At 39.0% G+C, this 13,996-nt stretch overlaps 1 protein-coding gene across 3 annotated transcripts; it reads left to right on the top strand.

The window, feature by feature from the left end:
- Positions 1-1,739: 1,739 nt before the first annotated feature.
- Positions 1,740-12,712, top strand: LOC120786594 (T-cell differentiation antigen CD6-like). 3 transcript variants are annotated; one of them, XM_040122110.1, is made up of 13 exons: positions 1,740-1,833; positions 3,070-3,165; positions 5,113-5,394; positions 6,790-7,104; positions 8,283-8,597; positions 9,409-9,471; positions 9,696-9,830; positions 10,446-10,562; positions 10,779-10,901; positions 11,103-11,174; positions 11,491-11,661; positions 11,910-12,017; positions 12,120-12,712. In XM_040122110.1, the coding sequence occupies exons 1-13, from the start codon at positions 1,782-1,784 to the stop codon at positions 12,164-12,166; spliced, it is 1,896 nt and encodes a 631-aa protein (XP_039978044.1). In that variant the 5' UTR covers positions 1,740-1,781; the 3' UTR covers positions 12,167-12,712. The 3 variants fall into 3 exon arrangements, with proteins under 3 accessions (XP_039978044.1, XP_039978043.1, XP_039978045.1); XM_040122109.1 differs by having other exon boundaries at positions 11,910-12,712; XM_040122111.1 differs by lacking the exon at positions 10,779-10,901 and having other exon boundaries at positions 11,910-12,712.
- Positions 12,713-13,996: the final 1,284 nt, after the last annotated feature.

Raw genomic sequence — 13,996 nt, 5'->3', positions numbered from 1 at the left:
GCGCATTGCGCATGTGTATGAAATACTCCGTCCCTTAAAAGATTTTCATAAAAAAAAAAAAAAACACATTTATGTTAAAGATAACCGGCTGTGATAGTGCTTCCATAATCTTTTTTGTTTTAAATGTATTCCTTTTGGTTTAGTTATAAACGCCGTGAACTAGCTAAACTAGCAACCAAACAGAGAAACCGTCGCCTTGTGAGAGTGAATATAGTCTATTTAGATCAAATGTTTGCTTTAAGTGTTAATGAGCCTTTGTTGTTGTAGGAAAATGTATGTAAACAACATAAGTCTCACACTAACTTCATCTTTCTTTTCGGCTCTTATTTTGTTGGATTTCGGGGCGGCCGGCGCTGGGCGGAGCTACAGAGCGGGACAGCCAATGGGAGGGAGGGTTGAGTTGAGCGCGTGCTCCTGCAGCTGGATGTAAACAAAGCAGGGAGCTGTCAACATGGATGCAGCTGTGTGCAGAAGTTAAATGTAATGTTAACATCTTCATGTGAAAAACTATTTCACTTAAAGTTAACATACATACAAACATATATATATATATATATATATATATATATATATATTTATTTTTTTTTTTTTTTTTTAAATATATATTTATATTTATTTATATTATTGTTTCCCCATATTTCATTTATTCAACTGTCCAATTATGTTCTCAAAAACACATTTCCCAAGACAAAGATCCAAATACTGTTTCAAAGCCTTATCCACACTGCTATTCATGTCGTTATAGATGATGAATCCCTTCCTTTTTTTTGATTTCTTATCAGCCTGTAAAATACACCACAAGTGTAGAATGTCACCCCCCCCCCAAGGTGGATAAAACCCATCAATTTCCAAAGTACACGGGATATTTTAAGCAAATGAAACTGCCCCAAGTCTTTAACTTTATATCCGTCTTATTGCTTCATTTAACTTCGTGTGGTTTAATAAATGTAGTGTCTTCATGGTCCTTTTCGCAGAAAACTTGTTCACAGCATAATGACTTTTCCTGAAACCATTTTAGTTAAAAGATGCTCCACCACAGAAATGAGGAAACGTCGCCCTCGACGGGTTAAAGGTAGAAGTAGGTCACCTGGTCGATGTGCTGTGAAGCAGACCTTATATCTTAGATTTAATATGATTAACAAGACTGTTAACACCACATCATGTGTTATGTTAATAATATTATTTCCTTACATGAAAAAAAATCAAACAAATCCAACCTTTTAGCATCATTAGATTGAATTAAATTTATGAAATAGGATTCATACCTAACAAAAATCTATTGCACTGAGTAATATGGTAATTTTAAGATAATTATAAGGAGCAATTTAAAAACACTAATGCTTCACAGCATAAATTATGTTACCAATTTACTGAATATTTTTAGACGTTCAGTTTCTACATATTTTTATATTTTATGTAATACAAGGGTCTTTGGTCCTAAAGTTACCAAGGTGACAATATTATACATCTGAATTTAAAGAACAGATTAAAGGCAAAACAAGTTAAATTATCAGTACAATATGCTGCTGATGTAAAAAAAATAATTAATGGAATGAGTTATTGCTGCCATTTAATGGGTAAAGATTCTGTATCACGAATGGGGTTTGAGTATTGATATTCATTTCTCAGAGACAAAGCCACTGGCTTCACTTCCTATGTTAAATGCGAATTGAATATAGAGGGAACCTAAGAGGAAGCCGCGCTTTGTGCAGACAGGCTCAGTTCGACTTTCAGCTTTGAGCAGAGACGATAGAAGCAGCTTAACTCTTTCCGTGAACAACATGAAGCTGGTGAAATACATTTTAATCGTCCAACTGAGCTGTCTTTGTCAAGGTAATGTTAACAGTTTTATACATTTACAAAACTTTTATGTAAAAGTTATTCACAAACCCTCAACTGTGGTTTTATTGATATTGGTGGTAACTGAGGCAATTATATATTTTTGTGATTACATGAAGTTACCTATAATTAACACTATTTTTCAAATGTATTGACACAATTAGTGGCTCTCACTTACCATGAATTCAGTTTGACTATGTTATTACATTTTGAATTGAAATCCTAAACAACCGAAAGAAGATATTAAGTTGCTGTTGTCGGTAACGTGATATTGTAAGTACAGGTACTTGCTTCTCTATTTTACAGTTTGTTTGTTGTTTTTACATGATTCATCCTAATTAAAGTAAGTTTAACATGTATAAAGTAACATACTGTTACCTGAAGAGTAGAATTAGTTTCGATGCACAACGTAACCCTGGCATATAGTATTGTAAATTTGGCAATGTATTTTAGAAGAAATACTTCAGTAGCTTCTTTACGTAAAATAAAGTATCCCGTGGTACAGTTCTACCAGCTCTTATTATTCTTTTTGTAGATTTTAAATTTACAAGTGCATCATTTTCATTTGGAAAACATTTTCTCCCTGAAGAAAATGTGAATTTTAAAGGGAATTGAATGGTTGAAAACATAGAGAATTAGGCAGAACTGAGTTGAGGATGAAAGGTGGATCATGCACATTTGTAGACATTTTATCTTTGAAACATTTATTCCTAGTATAGTGTTTGAACTTTTATCCTTTATTTCTCTTTTTTCATACTAGCCTTTTAGCACAACCTTAGGAGCATGTCGAATTGCATTTCACAACTGTGACAAATAAACCTTTGAATCCATTTGAATCATTTGAATCCTTTGGTGTGGGTGCTTAAGGTTCTGTCAGAAGGTCACAGGGAAGACAAAGTTGGTTTTAAAAGGTAGACAGAGGAAAGTCATATCTGTACCTCCATGCAGAAAATAAATGTGGGTGTAAAATGTGGAAAGATTGCACATGGCAGGTGGTGTGATCTCTCATCATGTTTCACCAGCATTGCACTCCATCACCATGTTCAAACGCAAAAACCTGACACTTGGCCAAGTCGTTTCCCTCCAAGGGTCCTGTGGTAAATGTGTTTGATGTGGTGTGTTGGTGAGTAGCCTTTATAGGCCCGTACAGGTCGAGTAGCCTGTATCGGCCTGACGCTGACACTGTGACTGTCGGTGAAAGTAATCAGCGTTTTCCCCTCTTTTTTCCAGCTTTCCAAAACTCATCCACTCGAACAAACCAAACTGATGTCCAGATGAAAGCAGAGGGAAATAATACAAAAGGAATAATGCAAGAGGAATTCAACAGTAAGTTAGATATTTTTCTGCAGTGCAAATATGTATCAAAGAAGATAATCTCACTCTTCCTCTGTCTCACACATACATATATACATAAACACACAGTTATACCAGAATTTCATAGACTATTTTCCTAGACCTTTTGTCCAGAATCAGGAGAAAAACTTATTGCAGGGGCTGTTTGAAAATTCTTCTTCATTCTCATTGTCACAGGATGTGGGCTGGCGTGCTAAGCAAACTCATCTTAGTGAATTTTGCAGGTGCATATCAAACTGTGAGACTGCCGAGCAGCTCTCCCACGCAGACTCTGTGTGGCTCTCCACTGTTGCCGCTTGTATCTGTGTGGCTTCGCCCCTTAACTACATCCTCAGCAACACAGTTTTGTCCCAGAAAAATCTCGGTCCAATACATTCACATTCAGAATCGTAGAAATGTAATTTGCCAGAGTTGCAATGGTTACAGTGCAATGAATTAAGCTACATTCAAACTGATTTTTACACAGTGAATCAGAAGATTATAATTGATATAAAGGTAAGTGTCACTGTTAAGGGGGTATAAATACAGTAAAATATTTTTTGGCACGTTGGCCTTTCTTGTAGAGGTAACGGTAAAGACGGAACCATGTGCTGGGGAGAATGTGTATTAACCACCATGCCTGCCTAAAATATTTTTAAATTTGCAATGCAACTGAAAATCACATTCTAGAAACTTTAAGATAATAAATTATAATACACAAAGGGACAAACACTCACAAAATGCTACAACGTGAATACATACAGAAAATGCTGAAAAGTGTGTTTGAAATAGTCAGGTTCAGTCACTCATTGCCACGGTAGAGTATCAGCTCATAAACAAGGTTATTACATTTTATAATTTCAGAATAGTTATTAAACTGTAAATGTAAAATTATAAACTACCTATGGAAGATGTTTGATCATTGTTGTCAGTTAAAGGAAGTGGTAGGAGCTGGTACTGTCTCCTAATTAACTGTTTAATGCTACTATTTACTAAAGCAATTGACACCTTCAATTTTACATGGTTGAATGTGTGTAGGGCTATTTTCCATTCGAAACTCCAGTTTTGAATAAAAAGTTTACAGTTGTGTCAAATTCGTACGGAAAAGCCTTTTCCCCTAAGCAAGTGTTAGACGTGGAGGCTGATTAATTGAAGATGCGGCCTGCGCTCATGTTTCACAGACAGTGCTCTGACCCACGTGCCCAAGCACAAAAGTCTGATGTCTGGTCAAGCGGTTACTCCTCAGAGGGACTAATACGTGACCACTGCCTCCGGTTAGATGGGTTTGATGCAGTGCGTCGATCGACATACTGTAAGGAAGTTGATGCTCTGGTTTGAGTCAATCCCACATAAAGCACGCTGGTGCTGTAAAATCTCACGAGAGCATCAAATGTGTATTAAGCCGCCTTTTTAAATAGTCCCCGACAGACATACTGTTTTTTCTCCTGTTTGAGTAAAGCTTGCTGGAAGCTGCTTTAGAAAACTCCTGAGCCCTTTCCAAAAAAAAAACACTATATATTTGTGTCCTGATTTTATAAGAGTTACGTCTCCAGCAGAATGCAATGGACTAACACATTGTTTTTTTCATGGTATTGGTGGACAATAAGAAATATATAGGATATAACCAAACACACAGAATCAATAACTGAAAGTCCAAGACACACAAACTCAGAATGACTTTTAATTGCAAGCGTTTGATATTGGTATATCTATCTATATGTTTGATATTGGACAAAGTGACAACTTGTAGCAAAGGACAGTGAACATGAAATAATTGAACTAACAATATATGCTTCTCATCAGCTGTGTAAACTCAAATTCAAAACATACATACAGTTAACAATTTTAACACTCATTTATGTTTGAAGGGCTTCAGTCAGACCAGAGAATTAGAGAGCCAGAATGTAAAAATGTCCTCCTTCTGCTTCTGTCTGTCCTCAGATGACCCTTATGTTCACCGCCATGCTGGTAAATGCAGCTGGAGTCTCAGGCTGCCTGGGAACAGGAGCAGCGATGTGGTGGCACTCGTATCCGACCGCACAGTTGAGTTGGTCGAGCAGATCTGTCAGGATCTTGGCTGCGGCGGCATCTACCAAGTGAATAAAATCGGCTCACCTCCCAACACCACTTGCTTTCACGGCTGTTTGTACAAAGATCGCCGTTTGCAGAACTGTTCGCAGAGTGTTGGAAGTAAATGCACTGTGATTGCTGGAGCAGTTTGCGGTAAGGTCTCTAACATGTGGCAGGCTTACATGACATGAGCTCGTTTTTAAAGCCTTACAGTGAACTTGTGAAGTTAGCACAAAGTGGCAATGAGAAGAAACTGTGAAACGTTTTATCTCGGCTACAGTGAACGGAGCATAAACTTTGAAGTACTTCTCCCTTGATAGGTTTTGATTTGTCACATTATAAACAACATGACACCGTATTGGTAAATCAGATTAACCTACGGGATGTCAGGTTAAGGGATAGGATGGTCTATGAGCCATCTGCAAGTAAAATATAAAATAACTATAAATCCATCATTTCTACTTAGACTCAGGGCAGCTCTAGAGGACCAAAATAGGCTTCAAATGGTTGTAAAGCAATTATTAACTGATTTTCAGTTTCTCTGCCCACACTAGGCGTGTAGGTGCACCAACGTGCAGCGAGTGAATAACACTTCCAATTAACGCTGAAGACTTTTAGGTGTTTACTGGAAGCAAATGTGAAACAGTAACTCGAAACCAAATTCAATGAAAGTGATCGGAAATCAGAAAAAAAAGATGCGATGTCACAAACGGGAGTCGGATCAGAGATACTGTAAAAATGAATCATCACAGTAACAACAAAACTGGATTCAGACAGGATGAGCATAGGCTAGTTGTCTGTTTAGCTACACTGTCCTTCGTGGTGGGAAGAAGCAAAGTACCAACTGTTGAAAGAACATTAAGTCTCCAACGGAAGTACAAACATACACATGAAGTCCACAAGAGTCAAAGAAAAAAGATTAAGGAACCTCGACAGCCTCAGACAGCTAGTGTAATGGCTGGCCTGGCAGTAAACTGATTGAAGGAGCTGTAATAAATGAGTGCAAACAGAAATTTAAGGAACACGTATGTAAAAATGTTCCCCTAAAATTATGTTTTGACTAAGGTCCATCTACAAAACGGGACCTTTATAATCAGGTTATAATGCAGCTTTAGTTGTGCATACAACATAAATCTTCACTTTATCAAATTACCACAAAGAAATTGCCAAACGGGGAACCTGGAATCTTTGGGCCCCCTTTAAAGTCTGTGGCCCCTGGGCAGTAATAAAAAAATGTAGGAGCAGTGAGAGGATCGAAATTCAAACTGATAAAATTTTATTTTCCTTTTATTTTTAATTTACTTGAGATTCAACTTATCTTTTATAAGTTTTATAAATGGTGATTTACAAAGTCCTTTCAGGCTCCTAATGAGCCGTGCAGGCTCATAATAGCTGGATATAATTACTCATTATGGAAGGTATTTAATGTCTCTTTTTTATTGTCCAATTAAATATCACCTAATAAGTGGATATCGATAACTGTATCACAGTCTGCCCTTCATAAACAGTGGCATGCAGTAAGTTGACTGGATGATAATGTTTCCTCAGGCCACCAGGCTGTGCGGCTGGCGGGAGGGCCAGACCGCTGCGCTGGAAGGGTGGAGCTGTGGAGAAATAGCAGATGGGGCACAGTGTGTGACGACCAGTGGGACCTGCGGGATGCCGACGTGGCGTGCGCCCAGCTCGGCTGTGGTTACGCCCTCAGTGTGATGGGACAGGGTGGCTCCTTTCCCCCGGGCAGAGGACCCATCTACTTGGACGAGCTAAACTGCACGGGCACAGAGGAGAACCTGTGGGCCTGTCCGGCCACACAGGAGGAGCCCGACTGTGGACACAAAGAGGATGCTGGTGTCATATGCTCAGGTCACAGTCTAGTAAAAAACAAAAACAAAAAAAAACAAAAAACATTATACATACAGAAAAAAACAGAAAAGCACTGATCTGAAACACGATTAAAAAATAACAAAATACCGTAGGAAAAGTTCAGCTTTAAAGTTCAGTCTTGATTCCGCTTACTAGCTTTCTGGAGCGGTTAAAAGCTCCTGAGAAGATAATAAGTGGACGTTGAGCTGGGACCTGTCAGAAAAAGAAAAAAAGCTTTATTCTTACAGCATATTTGTTCGTTTGGGGTGACAAAAAGTACAAAGCATAACAAGACAAAGAGTCTACAGTCATGTTAGCGGTGCTGTGGGGCTGTACTTAGGCACAGTGGTGCTTTAAGCTAAATGGTAATGTCTCCACGCTAACATGTTCACAGTGACAATGTTAGCATGCTAATGTTTTCCATGTTGACCATGTTACTGTAGCCAGTTAGCACGCTTACGTTTGCTAATTGGCACTAAACACAAAGTACAGCTGAGGCTGATGGGAATGTCATTAGTTTTGTTGGTATTTGGTCATAAACCAAAGTACAGAGAAAAATAAAATCTGAGCTGACGATGGCGTTTAATTAAAGTTAAAGTCGGGGGATCACCAAAGTGATTCAAATTTATCCAGATGGGGATGTGTATGTCTGAACCAAATGTCAAGGGAATCCATCCAATATTGGTTGAAACATTTCATTCAAAACTACAAACCTCGTGCTAGCGATAGAGGAAAAGTCAGGGGATCACCCAAGTCAGTAGGGTTCGTCCTCTGGGGACCATGAATGTCTGTAAAACATTTTCAGGCATCCGTCCAATTGTTGTTGAGAGCAACACAGTGATGGACCGAGTCCAAGTCCTGCCAGTGTTCACCAATCCAGGTATAAAACTTTGCTGGTTGATTACCAAATTCTAGTTTTATCTATTCATTTTGGCTGGCCAAAATGCAATGTGTAGGTTATAATTATAAACTGGTTGATAAAAGCCCCATAGAAAAAAACTCAAGGACGTGAGTTTGGTGTCCTCAATGGTAATATCATAAGTAAGCGGTTAAATCCAAAACCTCTTTGTGGCTCACAAGGGAATCATTTTACTTGACATCAAGTTATTGCAGAAAATCTTGATTTTATTTTCCTCTAGTAGTTTCACAGTTTGTGTTTTCTGTCTGTCTCTGCGCAGAGATGAAAGCAATCAGATTGACTGGAGGCCTGGACCGCTGCTCTGGTAAACTGGAGGTCCACCGTAATGGGAGCTGGGGTACGGTGTGCGATAACTGCTGGAATAAAGAGATGGCCGCCATGGTGTGCTCCATGCTGCAGTGTGGTACCAATCCGCAGAAATTCACCCAGTTTCTCCCTCCTCTCAGCCATAACAAAGGGACGCTGTGGTTCTATGAATGCGGCCAGACGGAGCGGAATCTGTGGCAGTGCACGGAGTTCATAAACAAAACACACCTGTGCAGTGACTCAAAAGCATCTGGTGTCATCTGTAATGGTGAGGGACACGGCTTTTGTGTCTGTTTATGAAGTACGTTTCGTCCAACGACAAGGGGGTTAGGGTTGAACTGGCCTCTCATAAAGCGACACAATCCGAGGATCTGGTTTAGACACAGTAAAACAGGGGGAACAGCGCACGTGAAACTGCCAGGTTTGGCTGAAATGGTAAATGTATCATATTTTACTTCTATAATTTCATAAAATATACAAATGTAGCTATAAACAGGTGTTTTATTCATTTAATACAGGTATTTGTTTCAGGTAATTGATCATAGCTAAATAATTGGACAGGTAACTCTGTCTCTGTCCCTGTAGATACTTTTAGATACTCAAACTGAATTAGGTGAAAACTTTCACTGACAAATGTAAACACTTTTGTTTACATTTGGTTTAGATATTTTTGGCCTTCCTTAAGCTAATAACAAAAAAAGGTTATGATTTAAAATCCTTGGTATTTGGGTCCTGAATAATAATGAGGAAAGAGCTTTCTAAAACACTTATCTACCAGTGGTACCTCCCTTTAAAGTTTTACATTGGAGTCATGATTATCCTTCCTGTTTAGACAGTTTTCTTTAACAAAAAAAAAACAACAAAGATTTAAATTACAACATTTTATTCCCAAGATTAGTCTTCCCGTAATGTTTGCTGTTCGGCGTGTACATTTTGTTCTAGTAGAAATATGAATTTAATGTCGAGACTGTGACTCTGTATTTTTTTCCTCTCTTTATTTGTCAGCTTCCATCTAAACTATTTGAAACACACGCACACACACACACAAAAAAGAAAAAAACAATATTTTTGTCCTGCAGGTTCCCTCGGGTTTCTTACAGCCACCACAGCTGATGCAACTGTAACAACCAGTTGGACAACTGGTAAACATTTAAGATTTTATCTTTTGTTTTTTTACATTGAATTGTATTTATAAATGTTACTTTAAGTATTCCTTGGCCTATTTAAGAGCAAAGTAGGACAACAGAATATTTCTCAGTATGTCTTAAAACGTCACGGGAAGGATGAACCAGCGGAAAGTATGAGACTTGTGTGATTTTTAAAAATTTTTATTTTTTATTTTTTCTGGAACTGTCCATCCCACCAGGTACAACCGCAGTCACTGTGGAAGCTCTCTTCTCTGTGTCCCCAGAGCTCACCAGCACCATCACGCTGTCTCTTCTGCTCATCGTCTTCCTGATCACAAACACTGTGCTCTGCTGCCATTACAGGAAAAGACACGGTTGGTTCGCCGCACGCCGGCCTCACCGCTTTTATCTGGATAGCGACCCGGTGATGCTGGGCTGTCAACAAGCATTCGAACAGAACTAAAAGAATACATCTGAATTGAGTTGTTGCTCAGTCTGTCTTAAGGATAAGTCGAGCTTTTATCGCTGAGATCTCAGCTGTGAAAGCAGTATAAACAGTTTTCTTCTCATTTAATAAGTTTTAGTTCTGGTAACTGTGGTGGTAATACTAGTAGCTGTGATATTTGTATGTATTTAATTGTGCTATACATGAGCAGAGGTTCTCATAGTACTTGTACATGAAAAACAGGTAGCACAACTCACTCAATTCAATTCATTTTTTTTTTAAGAGGCAACTTTCCTGAAATAATTCATATTATTATATATATTATTATAATAATTCATATAGACCCCATCTGATGTGTCCTGTCTGAAAAATCTAGTCAGATCCCATCTCTTTGGTATAACCAGATAAAAATGTCTTTTTCCAGACAGACCTGGACAAGACAACACGAACAGACTTTTCTGCCAAACAGTCAAACACACACCTGGGGCTGAACATTTCGCACAGTGGACATTAATGACTTACATCCCGTTTTACATGTCCACAGCTGTCCTACTCCAGCAGATGCGCACCAGACCACGGCCTCCCTCTGGACATAACCACAACAGCTACGAAGGCAATGTCAATCTCGTCAAAGTCACCACCAACCAGATGCCGGCAGATGGTCAGTGGCTGAACATTTCCAAGAATATAATAAATAAAAAACTACATGTGTGCAGACTGTAGTATATTATGTACTCCTGCATTTTCTTTCTTTATACCCTACATATACAGTATTTGTATTTATATACATGCACAGTGGTAAGAACGTTGCAGAAAAACTTTTAGTCGTTTCATCAAGTCATTTTAATTTTTTTTTTTTTTTTTTTGTCTCAAAAAGTCCCCCACAATCCCAGGTATCTTTGGACCCAGCTTAGTAGTGTTGACAGCACGTCGGTAGATACAGACTATGAGCAGTATGATCCAAGCAATGATCCGTCTGTCCTTTTGTCAACTTTTAAGAGTGAGCTATATTCTTTCATTTCCTCTCCATTTGTATTTCCCTTCATCTTAAGATGTTCTCTCGCTGTGTTTTTGCATTTTGCGGTTGCATCTGCTCTGTCGTGTGCGATTGTGTGAGTATCTGCCGATGCTTTCTGCAGTGAATGTGTGCAGGATGGCTTGTGATTAAAATATTGTACTTTGTGCATCATTTTGAATCCAGATTCTCAACGGTACAGAACTGAAACGAACGCTTTGATGAGGCCTTCGGGTCTTGACAGCCTCTTTGAGGAGGGTGAGTCACTGCTAGTTTGCAGAGAATGTCACGGAGACAAAGACGTTAGACACTTTGCAGATCTCAACCCTGCAGCTCCCAATAATCACCGCTAACATAACATTATCAAACACTGACAGAGTTTTAGTCCCAGCTGGGACGAGTGTTTAGAACATATTAACCACTGCAAGAGTGTAGGAGGAGGATTGTGACTGAAATTTGACTATGCCTTGTAATACACCTGCTATGCCTGTGAAATTCAGTAGGCTCTTACATTACTCTTCTAGCCTTTAATATTATATTTCAAAGTATTATATTTGTCATTGTCGTTTTTCAGTCCCTGAACCCAAAAATGAAGAGAGGGGAGCCTTCACAAGCTATAACGGTAGCCCCCAAGATGCTCAGTATGCCAGAGAGTCGAAGATCTCGGTGGACTCATTCGACACCTCCAGCACCTCGTCTGGGGAATGCTATGAAAACATAACCAGCAGCTACATCGTCGCTCGTGGTCAGTGGAATTCACTCAATCGCGTCGGCACGCTAAATGAGAAGCTAAGGCCGACAGATGCATTGGTCCAGATGACTCTGGACGGAGACAGGCTAGCTGTCCCCCCCCCCCAGTTTACTCACAGTATATGTGTTGTTCACTTGTTGAGTTTGATATGAAAGGTACAAGCCGATGTGAAACTTGCTCAGAAAGACTTAGGTAACCTTACAAAAAAGTAAATGAACTACCTGTGTCCTCCCAAATTACAGACCCAGGACTGGGCCAGTCGTCTGCTGTCAACGGTACTTTTGATCCCTCGAGGCTTGTCCACGGCGATGATCAACTCAACTCTGGACAAGCAACAAACCTGAGTTACAGTAAATATCACTACACAGATGTTACCTCAACAGATGTTAACACTTGTGGAAAGGTAAGATTTATAAAACGTTTGCTGGTCTTTGTTATTGTCTGATCAACAGGTGATGAAGACAACGGCCCCATCTACTCCCCAGTGAGCACTGGCTGAGACCCTTCATCTGAGGATGACTGTGATGACCTTGGCACCTGACAGCAGACAGCGGGGGACATCCCCAGCTGTAAAACCGCACTGAAACAAGACACTGTACATTTACATGTACTGTAAGACCAAATAACTCAGGCTACATCCTGTATTAACATTGTTTCGATATAAATTCAATGACTATGATTCAACGTGTAGTCAATTGGACTACACGTTGAAACATATGGTCATTAAAATGTTATCAAAATACACATAATAATACTCGCACACATCACTGAGATATCTTAGAAATGTTCACTCTTTAACTACATTTAGCCCGGACGACAGCTAGATTTATTTCAACAGCAGATCACCAAATGAATGCATGCTGAGAACAGCAAATACAGAGCTTCAGTGTACAGTTTCAGAGACTAGAAAATGGATTGAGCCACTGCAGGTGATCCGTTACCATGAAAAACTTGTTGCATTTTTTCAAGAAGGGACTTTTCTTGGAAGACTTTTCATGGAAGGGGGTTCCGTTGATGTTCAGGCATCTGACAATCAGGTGCCATGATCAAAAGCATTGCATTCGTGATTTTTTTTTTTTTTTTTTCCCTAAGGTCAGAAAAAAATCAAACCAAGGAGACAAAACTATATGCAAAGGTCGAGTGTTGTGAAAAGGATAATGTGAGGTTTTGGTCTGAGTTGCAGCCCACCCTGAAATGTTTGGACATCACACAAGCATCTTGGAGCTGGACAGTCCCTGCTTGCAGCTGATTTGCCGTGCAAATGTAATTTTACTTTCGCTAAAAAAAAAAAAGAAAAAAAAAAGGGTTACTTATCTAAAGCAAGTTTCAAGTCTCTGCATGTTTGTTTTAGAGCACATTGAGATAAAATGAATTAAAACCAATGACTGCCCAGAAGGAAGGTAGGGAATCAAACTTAGAACTTAAAGTATGTTTAAGTGTTTTTTGAATATAGTGGGAGCAACTATGATTATGTATTTTTTTTTTTTTTAATTTTTATCAAATTTTTTTTCAGTTTTATGTAATAACTAGTATATGTATTTGCATGTTTGCCATGTATCTCTCCCTGGATGTCAGTACAATCAAACTATTGAGTTGCAACATAATCTCGAAATTGTGAAGCGAAGTACATGGCCGAAGGTATGTGGACACCTGAAACATTACACCCATTACTGATGGTTGAACGTGTCATTGTAAAAAACATAGGCTTTAATCTGCTGCAGGGATTTGCAAACAGTCTGGCTGTCCAACAGTGTAATACAATGTTTTAAAAAGAGTATGTCCAAATGTAATTCAAGGGTCTACAGAATAAAAATGCTAAATTTTTTTGCAATTTAGGCGGAACCATGCAAAATGAGAGTGTCTGTTAAAGAGCTGAGATTTCCTTTAATTGTAGGTAAGGGGCCAAACCATATTAGAACAACCTCCGACCCCAAATTTTACAAAAGTGTCCACATATCTTTGGCCATGTATTGTGTACAAATAGTGTGCTAATGTTTGCAACACACCCCCCTGCGGGCATGTGTAAAGTTGTAATCAAACCATTGAGTTCTACCACAAGGTGGCACTACAAGCTTGTGATTAACTAAAGGGTTCCAGTACCTGACTGGAGTGAAGCCTTTTCAAATAAACTACAGAAAAAAAAAAACTATAAAACCGTAAAATGTTTTCCACAGCGATGTTTTCCAGGCTGTAACACTTTGTAACAAATACCTATTTGTGCTGAGTGAGGGAGAAGTCGAACCAATGCACTGTGAAAACGTTTGAGAGGGGAACTCTGGAACCTGATCGGGGGCCAACATAAACCATCAGTGCGGGCTGAAACCAGACC

Source organism: Xiphias gladius, chromosome 24, assembly GCF_016859285.1.
Source record: "Xiphias gladius isolate SHS-SW01 ecotype Sanya breed wild chromosome 24, ASM1685928v1, whole genome shotgun sequence".
NCBI lineage: Eukaryota > Metazoa > Chordata > Actinopteri > Istiophoriformes > Xiphiidae > Xiphias > Xiphias gladius.
Note: the sequence above shows the minus strand (reverse complement) of the source record. Positions and strands in the feature narration are given on the sequence as shown.